Here is a 23,077-nt window from a genome sequence, read left to right on the forward strand (position 1 = left end):
TCTATAAAAGTAAATTAAGGGATAGCTGTATTAATGCAAGGAATGCAGATGGATTAGCTTCTGCGTGGAAGTTCTTCATAAAAGAAAAATTAAAATATACAAATTCTTAGTCCCCATCTGCCCTTAAATTGCGATGCCTTTTTATGTATTTATTTTATTTCCTTTTATTTGATTAATAGTATTTATATTGTTATTTAGTATATTATTTTTGTTATTGATTTGTTAATTTATTTATTTTTTGTTTTATGGAATATATAAAAAACACTGAACACTGGTTGGTTGTGAGTTCTTACCTTACCGACCTGTTGGCCATGTGAGTTTTCCTGGTTTTCTTCACGTGTGTAACATCAAAAGACGTAAAGTCGAATAAAATGACTTAAACTTGATTTTTATTTTTCCATATATTTTTTTGACAAACGACGTAACTCGAGATATACCTATACGTGATTCCAAAAAACAATTTAAAATTTTTTCCAACTTGTTACTGGATTTTTTACAATATTTTATGTCCGACGTTTCTCGGTATCCGGGATATCCCATTTTCTTCATTTACACTTACTTATGTTGCAACGATTTAATCATGCTAATTAACATAACACGGTCATTATTGACATGTATAAAAACCAAATTATAGAGGAAACATGAGCAAAGAAACATGTTCAAACTCCATACAATAACGAGATATTTACGTCTGTTTGTACCTATTGTTTTGAAATTTTGGCATTATTACAGAAATGTTGATTAATATCTGACAAACAGCATTTGTTTATATTTTATACTTGATTTTTACTTTTTATGTTAAAAATTCGGAAACCTGATAACATTTTTGGCATACTTTCAGAACTAAAAAAGAGTTATTATTATACGTTTTAGGTAGTAATGAAGTTAAATTTCCTTAAGTTCACTAAAAATAATGCTTAATGTTACTGTAGTGGAAGGTGTAGTAATCAAATTTGACTGGCCTAACTTCCTATTTAAGTAAAAACTGTTTGATCATATTTATATAACATGACAAAGCATTACACCCCTTTAGCAATTCTGATCCTTGCTTAATCTTTTACATCTATATTTAATTGGGATGACAGTAAACGGTATATTTACTTGTATTGTCGAAAAAAGGCAGTTAAAATAAATACCAGCATTTAAAATCAATTGTTTGCTAATTCATTTAATTCTAATATCAGTTGCCGAATTTTAACTCGTATTTAATAGAGTTTCTGTTATAAAAAGCGTGTTTAGAACTATGTTTTGTCTGAGATAATTAAACAAATCGAGGAAATTTTGTATAGAAATTAAAGTTAAGGTCACAATAATCATGAAAATTATTAGCAATTTGTAGAAAACACTGCGAATAAATTTTATTGCTGTCGAGATAAGAAAAATTGATAGACTTCCCTCCTATTGTTATAATCAGGTGATTCGCGTTTTCTTTTAATGTAAAGTCATTTATTTGATTTATTTTAAGTCTGTATTAATTAATTATACACGTATATACACGAGGGCTTATCATATCTGAGAGCAGGTTATATTACAAAATCTTTAATGATAACTTTTTACAATCAGGTATGGCTCTATATGACAATAGGGAGGTTGTAGCCGATGTTTTCAACGGCAAAACGTGTGCGTCGGACGTTCATTTCCACCATCCTGTAAGCCTAGAAGTTTGACAATGGCGTATGGAACGTCAGTGGAATCATGCTCGACGTTCCAAACGCCATTGTCAAACTTCTAGGCTTATAGGATGGCGGCATTCTGCAGCTACATCTGGTAGATTTCGTATAACTTGTAAAAAACTGTATAAAGAGTGATGCTTCTATTACATCATTAAAAGTGTATTTGGTGCAACTTTTACCTTCTTTCTTTCAATACACTGTTACGGAATGTTTAAACTTGCATAAGTTTGAGGTTTTCTTATTTTAGATGACATTTAAAAAAAATGTCATTCGTTTTTATTCAATGCTATCCTCAAAAATATAAAATTAAGTAATAAAAGTAAAGTAGCTATATGGGAAGCTCATGAAGTTTCATCTATGGACACAGAGGCTTCGCTTATACCTTAATGATAACGAGGGAGACTCAAATTTAAAATTTCAGCTTTCTAGACTAAGAAGTTTTTTTTTTTTTAACAATGTCTTCTGTGGCGCATAAAAGAAAAAGACGAAAATGTAGTTTATTATCGATTTTACACATTTCGCTTGCTTATATTTCATCAAACTCTCTAAGAAATAAAAATGCCAGCTGACCAGTAGCCAAGTGGACTTCGTACCCTGAACGATAGGAGTTCGGTCGAGGGTTCGCGTTTCGCTCGGACGGGTGGTCACGTGGAGATTTCCGGGTTTTCTCCACGCCTGTTACAGTCGTGGAGAAAACCCGAAAAAATCCACGTGACCAGCTCAAAAGGAAAACCTAAATTGGCGCCAATTTCCTTTAAAAAAGATCTCCCGGGAGTCATCGTCCAAGTGTTGCATTGCCATAACAAACTAAGAAAAAAATGTAAAATTTTGAACCCCATTCGATAACACAATCTTCTTTCGAACGAGTTGTTCAAAATTACAATAGGCGTTTGGAGGATGGAGAAATCAACCCCCGAAAATTTGCATCTGTATAGTTTCAGGTACTTCTTTATTTGCTCGAAGTCACTACTGTGACTATCGATCTGAGGAGCATAGCGTTTCTCTATGTTCATAGTTCCTTGAATTTTTTTTTTTTTCGAAAACTTTCATGTTTCCCAAAACACAATACAACTTGATGAGAAGCAGATTTAAATAAGTAGCTACAAAAGCTATTACAGAAAAGAAAAAAAAAAAACAATAACTGCAAGAACTTGTTTGGCAGGTTGGGTAGACGTTGGGAGAAGTGTGGGGATGCAGAAATACTTCAAATGTATTTTAAGTTTTTCTGTGTTGAGATTAAAACACGTCTTGATTTGGTTTTAATTCCACACATATAATAAAAGAGCCATTTTTGTAAGTAACAAATTTATTGTAATAATTTAATATTACTACATTTTTTTAGAGATTCATTATTTCTAATTCACTTTATAAATATTTAATTNGGCCAAGCTCTTAAATGGCAGCAGCATCAAGGTCTTCTGCCACCAGGTAAACTATCAGATGATAATCGATTGTAAATATTAAATTTATTTAACAAATTTATTATTACAGTAAGATTTCCATTGTATGAATTCCTGTATTACAAATATCGTTGTAAAATGTCTCCGTTAACTAAGCTTAATGGAGTTGCTTTTTATTTGTCCATCATGCAATCTTATTTTTAAAAAATAGAGTTTAAAAAAATTTAATTAAAAATTCGATGGTTTGTGTTTATGATAGCTTTTCTTTCAATTATTTTTCAATTCAGGGCCACCATTGGCTGAGTGAATAAAATTACTGAACACTGATAGTTGTTCTCTGGTTTGTGCCCAACTGACAGGTTGGTCATGTAGAATTTGACTTATCTTTGCATGTCTAGCACCTAAATAATGGTCACTTTCCATAGAAAGTCCTACCAGGAGGCAGGTTTTCTTTAGTAGATCAGCCATTTGTTGCATTATCTTATCTCATTAATCCAATCCAATTCAGTCCTTTCAACATGGTGTTTTGTTTAATGTTAAAAAATAGAGTTATTTCTAAAGGTTGAATAAAAAATAAAATTAAAATCAAATTTGTGTGAACATACAAATTTCACTTTAATTTTATATTTATATTATTGTGTTTTCACTGTTAGTGCATTTTCTGTTTAATGAATTTTTATATAACAGGTTCTTATGTTTCCTGGAGGCAGTTTATTACAGGAAGTTCAACTGTATTGATATTAATAAGTATTTTCTCTGTATTTAGGAACAACAATTGATTTGTTTCGTGGTAAAGCAGCTATCAGAGAACAGGAAGATGAGAAATATCCCACTCAGCTTTCAAAACAGATTAAATTTGGACAGAAATCTCACGTAGAATGTGCTCGATTCTCTCCCGACGGTCAGTATCTCGTAACTGGTTCCGTTGATGGATTTATAGAAGTGTGGAATTTTACAACTGGTAAAATAAGAAAAGATTTAAAATACCAGGCTCAGGTAAAACAGGAGCATTTTACAATAATTTCTTAATGAAATATGTATGAAAGTATCATTTCATTCTGTTTATAGGACAATTTCATGATGATGGATGATGCAGTTTTGTGTCTTTGCTTTAGTCGTGATTCAGAAATGCTTTCATCGGGAAGCCAAGATGGAAAAATAAAAGTATGGAATTTAATTCATTATAATTATGATAGTTTTCAAATATAAATTTAAAATTATTACAGATTTATGACATTGGAAGATGTATTGCCTATGAAGGAAGTTTTACTGGTGAAATAATCTCATGAATTACCTCTACAGTAAATTGAAAATCAACAAAATAAAATAATTTTCTTGATTTTTGAACAGGAATTGAGATTGTCAAAATTACAGGTTCTCACAATATTAGTTATTCCTTGTAACCTTGTTTTCGTTTTATTATTAATGTGCAAAATTAATTTAGTAAATAGTAATAGTAAATACTAATTTAGTAATCTAATTTAGTAAATAAATAAATGACAGCATTTTTGTTTTCCAGTGTTGTGAGNAACTGTGCGTGACCAGCTTGTTGGTTGTGCCCAAACCTACTTAATTTATACACGTTATACACGTTACGGAAATCCTCAAAGGATGTACTTAACAGACGAAAAAAAATCGGATATAACTGGCTGGATCGAACATAGTAATTTACAAAACTTGTTAAAATATTTCCCAACGTACGAAGAATTATTTTTATTTAAAGGTGGATAGATAGAAAAAAAAATCACGGTTAATTCTCAAAGGATTTCCGTAACGTGTATAACAGTCTGTCGTGGGTTTGCTCATGGCCAACAGACTGGCCAAGTGTACTTTTCTAGGTTTTTTTCGCGTTTGACACCACCTAAATAGGGAAAAACTTTACATAAGTCTTTCCAAGATGCATCTTCCTTAGCACCCTAAGTAAATTAATCAAACAAATTCTGATAAATTTTCTATAAAAGCGATATTTACGTGAACATACTTAACCTCCACGAAACTGGACACCCCGCCTTTCCCATTGTTTTATTTTTTTTTATTAACTGATAAACCTATTGCCCCACACTTCCGTCATTGATATTGCTTAACGATGTTCTAATAGCCAAATTAATGTGTGTGCAACGATGTTTTCGCGCAATGTGAAACTGAATGACTTTCATAATTATTATTATAGTGAGTTTTCTTCGTTCAAACATTCCTGTAGTTTATATTTTGCATAATATGCACTTTAGTTGAGTCTTACTGTCAAATCTGCATCCACTATTCTTATGCCACAATTTATAAAACTTTTTTATACTTAGATGTTTCTGTCGAGCTTTACTTTTTCTACCTGTTTTCACTAGCTTTTTTAAACATAAAAGCAATTATTCTTGCATTTTTACGGGTTTATCAAGTCTTTCGGCCGTTAAGGTTAGCAACTTTCATCACGTGCTGGGCCATCACAACCTATTCAACACGGATCACTTTTCAAATACAGTGGTTCCTCGTATAACGTACGCCTCGAATAACGGACGCTGCGAATAACGGACTTTCTATTTGACCGTTACGTGACTCGTGCAACGGACTTGCTGCGAACAACGGACTTTTTGTTCGGCAGTTAAGTGAGACGAACAATGGACTTTCTTCGAACAAGTGCGAATGATGTTTCCACTCTTTTGCCGTTGCCAATGACAATCTGCTATTTTTATAATGTATTAGTATTATTAGAATATATTATCAGTATATCTGAAGTACAGAGCTCCCGTTGAGATTCGGCTTGCTCCCTTGTTTATTACGTACATCACCTCAGTGCAGGGTATTTACATTTATTCAAGTGTTGTGCAAATCATGGTTTCTAAAAAAAAAACAGAAAAATGATTTCAATTGAAACAAGGCAAAGAAATCATCAGAAGGAATGAAAGTTGACAGAAACTTCCTTGTCAAATGGGGAGAGGTTCAGGAGTTTACTAACACTCACTATCCAAACATAGCTGAGGCCAACAGTATCAACGATCTCTACAATGATACCCTTGCCCGTCATTTCCGACAGGTGTTGAAGAAGAGAGAGAAACAGACCACCTTGGATATGTTTTTCAAGAAGCCTGCTGCCAAAGGATGGAACAAAAGATGGAACAAAGGATGGAACAAAAGGAGTTGATCCTGTAAGCCCCAGTAGCCTCTTCTGACTATGACTCCGATTAAAAAACAATAAAAAGAGATCTGCTGCAATATGTAAAAGTGTGTGTCTGTATGAATGTGTTATTAAAGTGTTTCTCCACATCCTCCTCATATTATCTGACTACCTGGCATGATTGGTCACTGCTTCATTTTCATTTTTTTATGGTACAGTACGGTTATTTTATGCTGCGGAACGAATTGTATGTTTTAATATGTATTTTTTTGGGCAAATGCGTTTCGTATAACGGACGTTTCACTTAACGGACATGCACCTGGAACGGATTAAGTACGTTGTACGAGGCACCACTGTATTATTATTTGAGCGTCTTCTCTTATTGGATCTCTTCCAAATTGCTATTTGACTAATTCTCGAACAAAGAAAATACTCATTTATATTTTTACATAACCAAAAGGAAAAGTTTGCAGCTTTATGTTTTAAATTTGAGTTTATGTGATTAATGTTATATTTCATGTCAGTTATATAAACTTAACTCTTAAATATAAGAGTGGAAAATTTCCCTTTGGTTACGTAAAAATATAAATGAATATTTTCCTTGTTTGAGAGTAATTTTGTTATCACAAATGTAATCTAAATATATACAATTACATGTCCTGATTGACTGAGTGATTGATTTATCATCGCCCAGAGCAAACCGCTGAATTTAAAGAGCTGAAATTTGTTACACAGTTAAAGTACGTCATGAAAACGCACACTAATTAGGGATTTTTCGAAATTCCTCTGGCGGGAGAGAGGGTGAGGATTAAGGTTAATCAAAATGGCTTCTACTGTAGTATTTTAGTTGCGATTTTTCGTTTGAGCCGTTTTAAATTCGAATTTGTTATTGCATATTGGTTCGATTATAGAACGATTGTAAACGTTCCAGGAAATTGATCAAATTAAAAACAGTTTTATTTATGCTTCTAACACAATAAAGTGCTATAAATTAAGACACTTGGCGGGTTTTCTCATCTTTATTAATTTCATTTCAGCCAAGTGTCTTAATTTATAGCACTTTATTGTGTTAGAAGCATAAACAAATTGTAAAGCACTGTTTCATATCATCAAAATAAAAACAGTTTATTCAATTCTTACCGGTAGGTGTTATTTAACAATTAATAACTATGGTTGTTGAAATACCGAATATAAATGGTGTTTGCTTGCAAAATCTGCGCGGACGAAGTCGGGGGTAACAGCTAATAATTTCACATAATTGCTGTTATCTAACTAATTCATTGTTTCTGATAGCGTTTGAGAATCATCGTTCCGTTTTTAACGTTCCGTTTATAAGTATTTATAAGTATTATAACAAAGGGAAAGTTAGCGATAGGTCAAAAAATCACTGTCCAAGTTCGTTACATTTTTGTACTTGGGACACATTGATACATCAAGAAACACAAAAAAATTGGGTGTTTTTTCAGTGTATACGGTATATGGATGTTAAATATATGTGTGTGTGTGTGTGGGGCACGATTTTGTTCACCCTATTTGAAGATTTATAAGTCTTGGCCTTTTAAAGAACATTTCTGAAATTTTGCAGAGATGTTTGCTTCTTAGAGGCATAGATGCTATTAAATTTTGATGATTAAAAAACTACAGAGTAAAGAGATAAACGGGGTCGTGCGTCATATCTCTTGTACGGTCGAACTTAGTGACGATTTTCCTCCTTATTAGCATTTAGAATTATTTACAAAACCCGTCCTTATTCTCAAAATTAAGCTTTTTGCCACTTTATAATAATTAGAATTATGAAAAGATTTTTAACATTGTAACAAATGGGTCCATCAAAATTGTAAAAGTTTCCGGAAAATATAAGGAACCCCTGCCGGATGTTTACCGAGAATATTTCAACATTCTTATGTGTATTTAAAATATTGTGTTTAATATCATTTTGACAGTCGATCGACCTTTCTTGCAAATGTGTGGGCATCGTATTTACGTTAGAAAGGTTAAAGACGAAACGGAAGTTATTGTAAACTTTTATCTCATAGTTTCGCATGTTCTATATGATGTAGGCTTTATAACTTCGTTGAGAATACTTCAAGGGCCCTTATTTTTTTAAACGTAATAATAGTTTAATAACGAAGAAGTTTTTAAAAAGTACAACAATCACATCACTAATATACAAGTTTGTTCTTTTTTATAAAATCAGGCGCTAGACTTTTCCTTGTATATACAGTAATACCTCGACTTACGCGAACCCGGAGTTACGCGATTTTCAAATCTCGTCGATTTGTCTTTTGTTTGAGCCCCACGCAACTCTTGATTATTCACTACCCCCACACTATTGTTCAGCTTATGTGTTCGGACGTGTCGCGCGAAATCGACGCTTAGCTACAATTTATTTTGTGTTATTTATTTCTATGTTTGTTATATCTACGGAGACTCGAGAGACTCTACTATGTCATCCAAACGAAGTAGAACTAATTCTTCTGCATCAAACAAGAAAAGAAAAACTTTATTTTTGGAATGTAAAGTTAACATTATTAAAGACTTCGATACAAAAATGAAAATTTGTGAATTAGCAAAGGAGTTTGATCTACCGAAATCGACGGTCAGAATAATTATAAAAGGTAAAGAAAAAATTCTCGAAGCTGTGAAAAATGCTCAATCTATAAATTAAGCATCATTCGTAAACGCCACGGTATTATCTCTGAAATGGAAACAATGTGAAAAATTGTCCTGTTGATCACAACACCGAGTGATATCAAGCTAAGCTGGTTTTTGAGAGATTGAAAGAGGATGCTGAAGAGGTGGCTAAAGATGAAGAGTTTAAAGCTAGTAACTGTTGGTTCAGCCGATGATGCAAAAGTCGCTGTAATTGGCATAGCGTTGCAGAAAGTGGAGAGGAGGCAAGTGCTGATAAAGAGGCTGTGTCTTACTATCCAGAAAAATTCAAAGCTATGATAGATGAAGGTGGCTATTCCAGCCAAATTATATTCAACGTAGATGAGACTGGCCTGTTCTGGAAGAAGATGCCTAAAAGAATTTTTATCGCGCGTTAAAACCTCTCTTAGTTTATCGCTCGGAAAATTCAAGAGCATTGAAAAATAAATCGAAAACTGCTTTGTGATTTGAAAGTCGAATCGTAAAGCTTGGGTGACAGCTACCTTTTTTCAGGACTGGTTTGGTCATCACTTCATACCTGAAGTCGAACGTTATTGCCAATCTAAACAAATTCCATTTAAACTGATGCTAATAATCGACGACGCACCAGGTCATCCCCCTGCAACTTTAATACCTCGTGACTCGATGGTTCCGGATCCTGTTAATTCGATGTGGACGATGAAAACTAAACAATAATCGATTCGAAGGTTTCGTTTTTTCTTCGATTGTTTTAAATTTTCTCCTTAGACAAAAGCTAAATGTCAACTTTCTCACATATATGCGATAATTTAGCGGGTCGGTGAGAGAGGGAGGAGAAAGGACTTGTTGACATTTAAGCCCCATGGTAAACAGACGGTAAAAAAGGAAAGTTTCTAGCCGTATCTTTTCGTTAAAATTTTATAGACAGACAGCCACTTACCTAAAATGTTTAAATAAACTTTACTAAATACGAAAGTTAATCTATAAAAAGAAATAAACACATGACAGGCTTAAGGGTCAAAGTGTGAAAGCCAAGACTACAATACCTGGTTGATAGGAAAGTTAGTAAAAATTTTTTTTCTTTTGTGCGATCCGCGATTTTACACATTTGTCGGAAATTTTAATTTGTGGAGGAATTTGTAAACAAATTCGACAGCAAAACAATCCCGGGAAGAATTAGAGCAGAAACTTGTAAACTCTCTCTCCAAGTAAAGTGCATTAGAATAGGTGAGAGCACGCGTTTCGTAAGTATTTATTGTTGTCATTCGTAACCGCATTTATCCGTTTATAGATCTGTATATTCTAGATTTAGTGTTATATTAAAACCTGTCTTTTGTTTGTCCGCGGACTTCTGCTGTCTTACCGACGCACTCCCCACTCGATTTGCCCTCCTAGCCATCGAACGACCTCGAGATCGGGGTTTTCCAGCCCGTAAAGATTAAGTGGTCGAAGTGATTAATCCCTGACCCCCTGCTTATCTCACACTTTTCTTGTCCTATTAGTTTTTAGTAAAGTAAACCTGACTAAACGCACAAAATAATTTTAAAATTTCAATTGTTTAAAATCCGTGGGGAAATTTCAGACAATACGTGTGTTTACTTGAATAAAAAAGTATCAAATAATGGAGTTTGCTCTTAAAAATTGTGAAATTTTGTACGGAGGATTTCTAAAACCGTGTAAGAGCGAAACCGAAAGTCCTGATCACCGAAGACTTTACATAATATTCGAACTGCGTTAGAGAAAAACCGTGTTGCATAATGAATACCTGTACATATAAAACTCGAACAATTCGAAATCGCTTTTATTTCACCCCTTGGATTTCGAACTATCGCGGATTTCCTCTATATCTAAATAGGTAGTTTTTTTTTTTATCTTATTCAATTTCTAATTCAAATTGGATTTGCACGTCTGTTTTATTTACTATTATATTAATTAATTGTGGCATTATAAAAAAAATTCATTTGCTCGTTCTATTACTTTGATTTACTTGAATTATGTCTAAATTTCAGACCTATAAATGCGCACTGTGGTCTGCATATATCTCTGAACTCTTTCAGTTTTGACAACAGAGTAAAATAGATAAAAGTCGAGACCAGATAACGGGTAGGAGTCCCGGCTAACTATATAGGTACTGTACGTCCGATGCAAATTAAAAGTCATATTATTTTATTAAAAACATTATTCCCGGAAACAGGTTAGATCAGGGGTCGCCAAACTTTTTTAACCGTCGATCCCCAACCACTTTCCAAAGCCTCACATTGACCCCCACCGTAAAGTTTTATTACGAGTGTATGTGTATGAGCAAACAAAAAAAAGTTGTATAAGCAAAAAAAAAACAGAAACAAAAAAAAAGGTTGGACCCCTTAGCCGCAGCGACCCCCTAATGACCCCCTAGCCCTTCGACCACTTTGGCGACCCCTGGGTTAGATAGATGACCAGTACGACTCGATTGGTAGCAGGAAGCGTATGATGTATAAGTCCAACACGCTACGAATTAAATTTTAATTCATTTATTTAATTTATTTCTTAATTAATACTATATATTGAAGTTTCATTGTAATATCTTAAAAATTTCAGATTTTTATTAATAGAGTATGACAAGTCAAATATTTTAGGAAAAAACTGCGCTTAACCTTTTTATACTCGCGGCCCACCAAATATTTTATAATTTTTTTGACCCCCATTTTTTTAAATAATAATTTATATTTGTTAAATTATCTATAATAAATTGAGTTTTTTTATTATTGCTTCATTTTTAAAATTCCAAGCATTAATAGTTTTTTAGAATTACTTTAGAATAAAAAAAGTAAATACTGCGGTTTAAGTAGCATATTTGCATTTATTTATTCTGTACTAAGAAAGTTGTATGTAGGAAGAAATAAGAAAAAAAAAAAAAAAAACTAAATACGAAAACTTTATCTTTCTTATTTCACTTTTCAATATGATATTTCGTTATACATCAATTTTCTTTTTCTTATATTCTGAAGGAAATTTTGCATAATTTGGCGGCCCCCCGGCAAACTTCTTACGGACCCCCAGGGGGGCCGCGGCCCCCCCTTTTAGGAAACACTGGTCTAGGGTCCATTCGTATTCGTTTCTTCGATAAGCCAGTAAAACCCATAGACTTCTCTAAATGTATTTTTAATTAATAGATTATCTAACGCACTTAATAAATAAGCATGTTCAATATAATTAACTCTGTTATATTAGATTTAATAGATTCTCTACGCCCTCTAAATGCCAATTCTCGCTTCGATAACATCTACTAATTAAAATATATCTATTAGACGTAACTTTGTTATAATTTTCAATATTTAGTTTATATTGTGTACTATTGTTAAATTCTATTCTATTCTGATTTTCAAATTGCTTCAATTTTACGAAAGAATCGATGGAGATTTACGATTTTCGTGTCTTTTTCCAGCTTTAAAAGAAAATTATAAATATAGTTTTGTGAAGAAACGTACATAAAAATAACATAAAATAGTCTTTCCTTTTTAAATATTAAAACAATCCACCTAGTTAAAATTGCTCCCTACCAGTGGCTCGTGGATGGAATCAGAGACGATCTTGGTAGGTGTGCGGTGCGTGCATGCTTGCCAAATACGTTAAACTTAATAGATTGTCCGTCTTTTGTTTTCTAAGTAATTCGTTTTAAGACCAGGTGTTGTACACGGAAATTTCCAAAATTTACAACTTTTCGGTCACTCTCGTTGAACTGGAAAAATTTCTGTCTTTATTACATCTAATACAGTATTTCGAAGAAATCAATCCCCACTGTACTCGGCTATAGATTGGTTCGGTTAAGCTTTTGTTTAAGTAATATTTCGGCTCTTTAGTCAGGGATTTGTTTACGTCCCCAATTCCCTAATCGCTTAATTATTTAACTACTTCTTAAGTAGAAATAAGTCGAAACCGGTTACTTTGTACTCGAATATTTGTAATCTCGCGAAAAAGTGGAAAGACAAATTTTTATGACAAACGGATACATAAATCGTAAATTTAAGGAAAATAAATTCTACAGCTTTTTCTGTACCTGGTGCATCTCTCTCATTCATTAAATTTAGTTGTAAATGACGCTACCAAAGTAACAGTTCATTTTTTAACATTATACAAGAATTGTACACGTCTTTTTCTACATCCCCTTAAAGATGTAAGGTACGAAATCGTAATATCACTGGTTTAACATCGAAATCCGTGAGTAATATAAAATCGGAAAGCGGAATAAATATATCAAATATTTTAATGGATTTTTTTAACTCCTGTCGACTATACAGAACTATCGTAAAAACATATCAGTAAATTCTTATCGGTTGGGTTAAGTTATAAATCTACTCGTTATTCACGTAATCGAAATATCTAGTGGGCAGGCGGCTAACAGCCCAGAACCGGTCCTTGATAGAATTGGAATTTTTATATGTGTGCAGCTTTCACCCAAGATCGTAGGCTTCCACTGGCTAAACCGGGTGAGGTTGGTGCTCTGTAAAGCGCATGCGCAAATCTGGTTTTTTGGAATCTGAAAAATACAGAGATTGCACTCCGCCACTAATATTCTAATATACAATAGCAATCTTATTTTTTTTTCACGTGTAGTATAGAAATTTCTAATAAGATATATAATGCGGTTATAATAAAATAGTGTGCGATTATTTTCATATAATTAAAATTAATATGTATTTATTTTTTATAAAATACGAGGGAAGCGGCGCTTTCAACGCTTCTAATGACGGCACGCTACTGATAGAGGCGTTTTTACATTCACCAAAACTTTTAAATTTGTAAAAAGTAACTCTCAGAGTCACTATATTCAATATATTTGCGTTTTTTTCAGTGGAACAGAACATCTTTCTAGCATGAAAGTCGATTGTATTAAATATATATTAACCCGGATTTTCCAAAACCTAGGAGAAATTATTGCACGTCGACCAGTTTACTTTATAGTTTTACCTGTATTGCTTTCGTTTTCTCTTTCAATTGGGATCCTCCAATTATCACCAATCGAAGACGTCAATGATTTTGTTGTTGATGATAGAGGAAAAGCTCTTAGCACGAAACTCTTCGTGGAAAAAATGTTTCCCTTCAATTCTTCTGTTTTCTATGATATGGTAAGATATCCCGATCTTCCCCAGAGTGCTATAATTTCTATTTTAAAAAAAGACACGGGAGATATGTTAGTAAAGGAAGTACTCGAAGAAATTAAGAAAGTGGATGAAACTATTAAAAATCTCACTGTTGTAGTTGATGATGTTTCAATTGAATATCGCAATATTTGTGGAATAGTTCGCAGAAACTGCTTCCAGAATCCTTTTTCTGTTCTACTGTCAGAAATAAATGATTTATTAACAAGAAAAAAGAAAATAAAATATCCTGTAGAGATAGACAGGTTGACCTTATCTTACAATGTTTATTCGTTAAATTTGGGAGGAGTGAAAACTGATGGACATGGATATGTCGAAAGTGTAAAAGCTATTAGATTATTCTATCCATTCGATACCACAACGAAATGGAAGCAGAAATGGATTGAACAGTGGACTAAAACAGTTTATGACGAAATAGGAAATAGTCGCTTTCAGCATATTAAGATTTTCATTAATCCTTTTTGGTCTATTAAAGAGCATGCTAAAATTCTGTTTTCAAATCTACGACCAATGATTGCTGCGGTGGTGATTTTCATCTCTGCTTTCTCCATGATCACATGCATGAGTCTAAAATTAATCAGAAGCAAACCTTGGTTAGGTGTTGCGAGTGTCGTATCAGCTGGCCTGGCAATAAGTGCATCCTTTGGATTAATGGGATTCTTCGGCACGAAAAACACATATTGGAATATTTGTATTTCGTTTTTAGTAATTGGTAGGTACTATTTATTCATAGATAGTTTATAAATAAACATTTGCATTTATTATAATTGTTTTTGTTTGACAGTAACGGAGATCGATGATGCATTTGTTCTGATCGCCAGTTGGAGAATTACCGATGCAAACGATAATGTTGTTAATCGTCTGCGTAATACGTACAGAGAAGCAGCAGTTTCCATCACTCTGACGTCACTCACCAATTTCTTGGCGTATTGCGTTGGAATGACGACTTCGTTTCCTCTTGTGAGAATATTTTGCTATTATTCTGCAACTTGCATATTCTTCACTTATGTTTTTCAGATAACATTTTTCGGTGGTTGCATGGCGATTAGTGGATATCGAGAAGAGAAAGGCCTTCATCCGATTACTCTTCGATCATTTGGTAAGAACAAATCATACTTTTGTAAATGAATATGAAATATACTAACTAAATTTGATGCGAGGCATTCGTGTATTATAGATTTTTGTTATACAGTGTATATGAAATTTAAACTATGAATATTATATAGGTTATTCTAAAAGTCAGTAAATATTTAAAAAACTATCAGGTGTTGTTTCAACACGTTAACGTCTCGGAGGTGTCTTCTTTTATCACCACAGATCAACTGTTATGCTAACTTGGGGGAAAGGAAAGAATTGAGTGTTGTGACATTCATTTAGGATTGATACCATCATGTTGCTCCTTCTGTGAAACAATTGTTACTGTCTTCGATTGGAAAAAATCGACTAATAAACCGACACTTTCAAAATTAATGGCCATCGAGGATTCCAGACCCTACGATTGTTATTTTGGGATACCAAAAGTCACGAGTTTACAAACATTTCCAAACGTCATTGGCAGTGCCAAAATATTCCATGCGATAAGAAATATGATATTTTAAGAAATGCTGTTTCGTGCTGTCCCTAATGTCGTTACTTGTTTTCAGGCCATCTCCACAACGAACTTTTTCATGTTATTTGTTGTGGTGCGTTACTTTATGGGGTTAAATCTAGTGGACATAATTGTAACTAATTTTAACAGCGAAACGAAAAAATATTCACAATTATTAATATATTTTCTGAATTTTATCATTGAAAAATCCGTCTTCAACGTCACAATGTTTAAAAAAATGTTTATATTACAGAAATATTTAATATTTAATAAATTAAAAGTATAAATTTATTCTTTTGCAGAATCTGAACATAATTCCTTGGAATCGAATCAACAAGAAGAAGAATTTTTTATGAAAATCAAGAATCAAATCGGAAATATTCTTTCCTTTCCAATTACAAAAGTCATTGTCATAATTTTATATTTTGCAAATTTGGGTCTTGGAATTTACGGTTGTTTTTCAATTAGACAAGGAATAGATTGGCAGAATTTATTTCCTGTCGATTCTCCCATCTCGCGAGCAACTAACGTTATGTATAGTTATTTTGATGAATACGGATTTACTTTAAATATAATTATTAATGAAACTTTGGATTACTCTGACATCACTGTACAGCAAAATATAGAATTACTTACCAAAAAGTTTGAATCCCATCCTCATATCTCTGATGGACGTTTAACCGTTTCTTGGTTGAAATATTACAAAGAATTTCAGGAGCATCCGGTTGCTAAATATTCGTTGGCAGGTTACAACATGTCAACCAAACAAGACTTTTTGGGAGGATTGCGTAAAGTATTCTTGAGATTTAAAGAGGCCGACGAATTCTCTTCAGATATCGTCTTCAATGAAGACGAGTCTGACATAATATGCAGCCGATTATTTGTTACAGCAAAAGATGTATCTGGCAGAGAAATAGAAATAAAATTTCTTGATGATATGTGGAAGATTGCGGAAGAGGTACCATTCACTGTTTTAGTGCATAGTCCGGTATCGATTTTAATAGAACAGGGAATAATTATCATGGACATTGTAATGCAGATGTTTTGGGTTACATCGGTACTAATACTTATTGTGTTTTTGTTGTTTATACCAAATGTAATCTGCGCGTTTCTAGTAGCGATTTCTGTCGTCTCCACCATAACGGAAACTTTGGGATTGATGAGTTTATGGGATGTGAACGTAGATGTCGTTTCTATGATGAGTTTGATTCTGTGCGTAGGATTTTGCATAAATTATCCTGCTCATATTTCTTACGCATTTGTTCGGTCGAATTTGAAAAATTCAAACGAAAAGCTGAGAGATTCTCTTTACCATTTAGGTTATCCTATATTGCAAGGCACTTTATCGACTACTTTTGGAATATTATTTCTATACAAGGAAACGTACTTCATTTTGGTTCTCATAAAAATTGTATTTTTAATGACGTTGGAAACAGCATTTCATGCCATGGTGTTTATTCCGGTGGTTCTTTCTTTGATACCGTTGGCTAATCGAAATGAAAATTTTGATTATGTTTTCGTACGAAAACGTACATCGCAAAACGAGTAGGATTTTCTTGAGTGTAAGTTACTGGAAAAAACGAAAAATGTATTTTTTCAATTGATTCATATACTAATCGTATATGAATCAATACCTTAATCATGTCTTATTACAAACATTTACTTTTTGTTTTGTATTGTAAGAAATCTTCTTAATAGCTATATGTAATTTGTTATCAATTTAAAGATTTATTACACCACAGTTTACAACAAGAAAGTCTTAAAATTTATAGCAAATTACATTAACTATTCATTAATAAGATTGATCTCTTAGAATAGTTTTGAATAATTGTTCACACGAATTATTAACCCTATATTTGTCTATCGTCTACCGAATCCCACCACTTTTGAAAATTCGAAATGTACCTGTAGAGCCCTCACACAACTAAACATTAACAACACTTTTTTAATTAGTCTAATAAGACATCCGAAAGAGAAAACTGTAAAATGGGTAATCTTTGTCTAACAAGCGAATGTTTAGTGACAGCATGCAGATTGTTCTCGTCAAGATATGTATTATGTATTCACTATTGTTTTTAAAATAATGTTTTCACTATTGTTTTTAAAATAAATAAATGTACAAATATATATATATATATACAAGGATGATTCTTTGTTGGATCGTTTGTTTGCTATACATTGCTACGCCGTTCAACTGATTGGTCGGTAGTTACGTTGAAATGTTTTGACCTGGTACATCATAACTTTTCCGTTAACAATAGAATCGTGCCGGTTATGTAACTCTTAACTAACTTGCGATATAAATGAGAAGTTCGTATAAGATTAATGTGGTTCTCTTTCTCTTAAGATTTTTATGTTCGCTCTCGACTTTCATCTATCTAACTCTTTTTTCGAGATTAAGGAAGGACAGTTTGATAGGGAACGACAGTGGAAATTTATTGGACTAAATTTTTTTCAATTGTTTTGTTTGTTTGTTTTGTTAAGTTACGGAAACGCTACACTTGGATAATCTGTCTAGGGGAGGGTAGTCCAACCTTTTTTCCTAATAAGCCAAATTAGAAATTTACGTGTATTCAGAAAACCCCAGAGATACTTTACGTAAATGTAGGCTTTTAAAAAGTTTAAAATGTGAATTTCAAATCTTACAAATACAGTATTTTTGTAATTATATATATTATTGTCAGTAAAAAAATTATACTCCCAGAAAATAAAAATAAATTCAATGGGACTTTTGTCATTGTCTTCCTTTAATAATATTGTCAATATCTGCTTTTATGGTACTATTCATAACTCTAAGAATGTTAGTTAATTGGGAATCACTCAACTTATTTCCTTTAGCAATTTTGATGTTTTTCATGATTGAAAACAATTGTTTACAACAGTATGTACAGTACTATCCCACATGTATAACACTTTTGTAGATAAAACAGTTTTCTAGAACCAATTATATCATTACAACATCAAAGTGTATCTAGAGAAATGAGAATAATTTTTACGACCAAAGGAAATGAAAATGTAAATTTGTTTTGTTTTGAAAGTAGCTGCGTGTGTAAGCGATCGGATTCATGATGGAGACTGTGAGAACGCGCAACCGAAGTAATGCACTCAGACACTATGGTTAATAAAGAAATCTCAGTCAACTTTCATATTAAATAACTGTGGTTTGATAAGTTCTTTGGAATAGGAAAATGAATAATATTTTTTCTATTTTTATTATTTAAGAATTATAGTGTTTAGACTATAGTAATAAGTATCAAAACTCTATCGACCCATACCTTATACCAGTGGTTCTCAAAGCGGGTGCCGCGGCACCTTAGGGTGCCTCAAGTACGCCACAAGGGTGCCCCGAAATTTTTAAATAATTAAATTAAAATTACTTAAAAAATAATTGAATTAAAGTATTAAATTAAATAAATAATTAAAACAATTATAAAAAAAATGAATATTGGTTTTTTTCTACTAATCTTGTTACAACGCTACTTGTCTCAGTGACTCGGTAATTGGCGACACGTAAATACAGTACTAGAAACAAAACGAACTAGTTACCAGTTGTCTGTTCTTCTGTTCCTGCAACGAGTAGAAGTGTAATATTGTTGAATGCAGTAAGGAGTTGTTTTTATTATTGTTATATGTTCAGACAATAACGAAAAAGCATCATATACAAATATTTTTTCTTCTTTACAGCAAGAAAAAATAAATTATTAAATTGTAATTAAATTTTATAATAAAATATTGAAGTTAATCATGTCGTTAAATATCACGAATAATTTTTTCATTAAAAAAAGAAAACGTGAAGATTCTAATGATCAAGAAGTAGTTACTGGTAGAAAAGCTAAGGAATCAATTAGCACTAGTAAATCATCAAAAATTGAGAGCTCTATTAGTGAAGATTTGACTATTTTTAACGTTGAGCAAGCATTATTGAAATAAAAGAAACAGAAACAGTAAGTTCTCGTAAAAAATATTGCAATAAAAAAGAATGTAAAAACTCGCTTACATCAAGACAGTTACCTAAAAATGGGATTTACCTGGTGTGGTGATAAATTAATTTTCAGACCAAAATGTATTCTGTGTGGTTTGATTTTATCAAATGAAGCTATGGTTTCCAGTAAATTATTGCGACACTTCTCCACAAAATATGATCACTTGTCTAAAAACCTCTTGAATATTTTAAAGATCTGATAAAATTACAAGAAAAACAAAGTAAAAGTTTTGTTAAAAAAATATACAATTGCTGACCGTGTTCAAGAAGCCAGTTATTTAGTCGCAGAAATAATCGCGAGAGAAATGAAGCCTCATACTATTGGCGAAACTTTGATTCGCCCGGCCTATACAGCAATTGTGAGAACAATTTTTGGTGCTGAAGCAGAAGAAGAAATAAAAATGATTCCTTCGTCAAATGACACTATGAGTAGACGTATTAGTGATATTGAAAAATCAGTTATAAATAAAATAATCGAATCGAAATTATTTATTTTGCAGTTGGATGAGTCAACTGATATCGGTGGTAAAGCGCAATTACTAAAAGTTATAATAATAACTTTTGTTTTGAATGTTTTTGTGTCGTTTGGAAATAAACTTACTTACTTTAAAAAACTTTTATTTTTTTCAAAGACTTCTCATCTTTCATATCTTTACTAACCGTAAAAAAGCAAAACAAAAGAAAAAGAAAATAAAAATAATAATAATAAGGGTGCCGTGAATTTTGTTTAATAATTTCAGTGTGCTACCAGACAAAAAAGTTTGAGAAACACTGCCTTATACCCAGTTAGAAAAGAACCGGTGATACGGAGGAAAAAAACGGATGACCACATGAATATAATGAGAGACGATACGGCAGAAACGAAACAATAAACAAACAAAAAACAATAATGACATATACAAATAATAGTAATACATGAACAATAATACATGAACAATAATACATATAGCCACGAAGCGCTAGAGTATTTTAAGTAGGAATAGAGCATTGAATACGATGAGACGAGCAATATTTAGAGATCGAACTATCGTAGCTAACATTGTTAAGAAGCGGAATATCGCTCGTAATTTATCTAAGGCAAAAAGAGAAATTATTTCTGCACAGATTGAATAAAGACTTGGCTTCTGCAGACCATATGCGAGCTAGGAAGTGCATTAATTTCTCTCCTAGGACCAAGCATGTGAGACTGTCAGATTTGTATTTGGTAGAGCATTTTGTGAAAGTATATAGCTCGGAACCTTACAAGCCAAATCTTTTGTTATATAATTTGTATTATAGTTGACAAGATAATGAAGTCACATCGACAACATTCGATCTATGAAAAGAGTGATTACTATTCAGAATAAGAGGATTTGATCTACAACTGAGCTTAGTGCATAGTTGAGGCACAGCACAAATTACTCCGAAGACTTGGTTAGGAATATAAATATTTTACGTTGGAGAAGAGGTAGGAAAACTTTTTCTTTATTTTGCCGGAAATAAAATATCACGGCGGAATGCTAAGCGTAAAGAGTATTAAAAAGAAAGATGTACCGATCGTGCCAGAAGAGCTTCGTGGCACAATAGACGATGATATGAAGGAATCGGGGTTGAGGGAACTTATTATATAAAGTGGCAATTTTATTAATGAACGGGATTTGGTATTGGAAATTTTGACCTCGACCGTTGCTGAAAGGAAACACAAGGAAGAACAGGAACAGTATAAAATATACAAACATTTCTGTGTTTTATAAAATTTAAACTAAATAAATATTGAAAGAGCAATAAATTGCTAAAAGATTTAATTTAGAGTTTTTCAAACATAATAAATCGTCTCAAAAATAATAATGTTTTTATTAAATAATTGACAAAAGAATAAAATACACGTGACCTTATAATTTTGAAAATAAAATAACGTATTTGGAAAATAACTGTTTAAAAAACATGAAATTTTTTTATTACTGTCAGAAATGTGAAATGTTCTTTCCTCCAACGTCATGTTAAAAGAGAGTTTTATTCTCTTATTGAATTCTATAATTTCTCTTTGTTCAATTTCTATGAGATTCCCCCATAAAATTTTAATTAATAACCATTACATATTTAATATTATAAACAATCATCGAGCAATATTTAATAAAACAAGAATAAATAAAACACTTCTTTTTATATGATTTTATTTATAACGATTAATTTACAGAAACTACTTTTTATTCTCAACGGTTAATTTAATGCAATAAAAATGATTTATTTAAAATAAAAATTAAAAGAGAATATTTTGGCTAAATAAAGGCCAAATAAAATTCAAAATTCTTTCTTCAAAACCTACTTTTGCAATTTGTTCGGTTCAAAAGCAAGTCTGAAATACGAAATAATCAATTATTTCATTTCGTAAACTGACAAAATATCAATTGTGACGTTGAAAAATAACAGTTTCAGTTTTGGGCCAAGGCACGCTATGTAAATAGTTGTGTTTTCTGATTTCAGTTTCAAGTGGACGTCTGTAACAGTCCTAAAATGACCGTGGCCGGATGGCCGAGCGGTCAAGGTGGCAGCCTACCGCTTCGACTGAAATAATTAAATCCTAAATATGCGGCCGGATGGCCGAGCGGTCAAGGTGGCAGCCTACCGCTCTGGGGGACCCGGGTTCGATTCCAAACGGGTCGAAAAATTCCCAGGTATTTTTCGGGGATGGTCCGTTCGGATATGTTGGAGCCCGTCCCTCACCGCCCGGCAGCCCCATTGTGGGCCTGGCCGAACCCATAATGGGCCTGCAAAAAGAGGCCCTCTTAGTGCCCACAGGGCGGAAAGAGTTAAAAAAAAAAGTCCAAAAATGATCAAAAAAGAAATAACAATTAATTCAAATTATTCATATTTACTACTCGAATAATTATATTTTCGTCTGTAGGTTATATCGGTAAAGAAAAATGTCATTAAAATAATCAGTAACCTGTCTATAAATTTTCTTTCTAACTGTCATTAAAAATATACATAAAGATGTCATACAATTTTCAACACGTGATTGAATATAATCAGTGAATTACTTATGAATAGGTACAAGAAATTCCACAGAAAATATGTTAAATACTATTAATATTATTATTCAAACCAATGCTTTTATTCCAACGCATGAAGTGACGTAATATATAACATTAATTCGTAAAATGAAACAACAAAAGATTTAATGTGAATATTTAATGCTTCGATATGAAAATAAAAAATGATTCCGTGCATAAAATACGGAAAAAAATGTCAATCTGTAACCACAATTAATTATAAAATTACCTTTTGTAATCAGTCTTTAATAAAATGTCTGGCATCATGCAATAATCCAGCAGGATGCAAAACCAGCACATTTAGAGCATCTGCAAACACATTTTTATATTAATTATGTTATATTGTTATTATTATTATATATTCTGACGCATCTAATCGTAAAGATAAAAACGTATTTCCAACCGTTATTAAATGTTTTGATTCGGAAACTGGATAAAAATTACAATTTTAGATTTCGTATTATTGCCCGGCGAAACTTCAAAAACAATTTTCAATTTCATTATTAATTTAATATTTTCGAAAAAAC

At 32.4% G+C, this 23,077-nt stretch overlaps 2 protein-coding genes across 2 annotated transcripts; both read left to right on the top strand.

Annotated features, from left to right (window-relative positions):
• Positions 1-3,052: 3,052 nt before the first annotated feature.
• LOC111641420 (WD40 repeat-containing protein SMU1-like) lies at positions 3,053-4,362 on the top strand (the record flags this gene model as incomplete). The annotated part of the gene is made up of 4 exons (XM_023387584.1): positions 3,053-3,101; positions 3,840-4,069; positions 4,142-4,246; positions 4,300-4,362. Coding segments are annotated over 4 exons (447 nt in total), but the record flags the coding sequence as incomplete, so codon positions are not given.
• Positions 4,363-13,912: 9,550 nt separating this feature from the next.
• LOC111641421 (patched domain-containing protein 3-like) lies at positions 13,913-17,085 on the top strand. The gene is made up of 4 exons (XM_023387585.1): positions 13,913-14,660; positions 14,733-14,908; positions 14,966-15,047; positions 15,839-17,085. Exons 1-4 carry the CDS (start codon positions 13,913-13,915, stop codon positions 17,083-17,085), a joined length of 2,253 nt encoding a protein of 750 aa, XP_023243353.1.
• Positions 17,086-23,077: the final 5,992 nt, after the last annotated feature.

Source organism: Centruroides sculpturatus, unplaced genomic scaffold, assembly GCF_000671375.1.
Source record: "Centruroides sculpturatus isolate CEXI.00-Female unplaced genomic scaffold, Cexi_2.0 scaffold1339, whole genome shotgun sequence".
Classification (NCBI taxonomy): Eukaryota; Metazoa; Arthropoda; class Arachnida; order Scorpiones; family Buthidae; genus Centruroides; species Centruroides sculpturatus.

Excerpts from the sequence above, each read along its gene's own strand:
- LOC111641421 (XM_023387585.1), top strand. The coding sequence starts at position 13,913 with ATGGTAAGATATCCCGATCTTCCCCAGAGTGCTATAATTTCTATTTTA. Across the intron at positions 14,661-14,732 it reads TATTTCGTTTTTAGTAATTG|TAACGGAGATCGATGATGCA; the intron begins GTAGGTACTATT and ends TTTGTTTGACAG. Across the intron at positions 14,909-14,965 it reads TGACGACTTCGTTTCCTCTT|ATAACATTTTTCGGTGGTTG; the intron begins GTGAGAATATTT and ends TATGTTTTTCAG.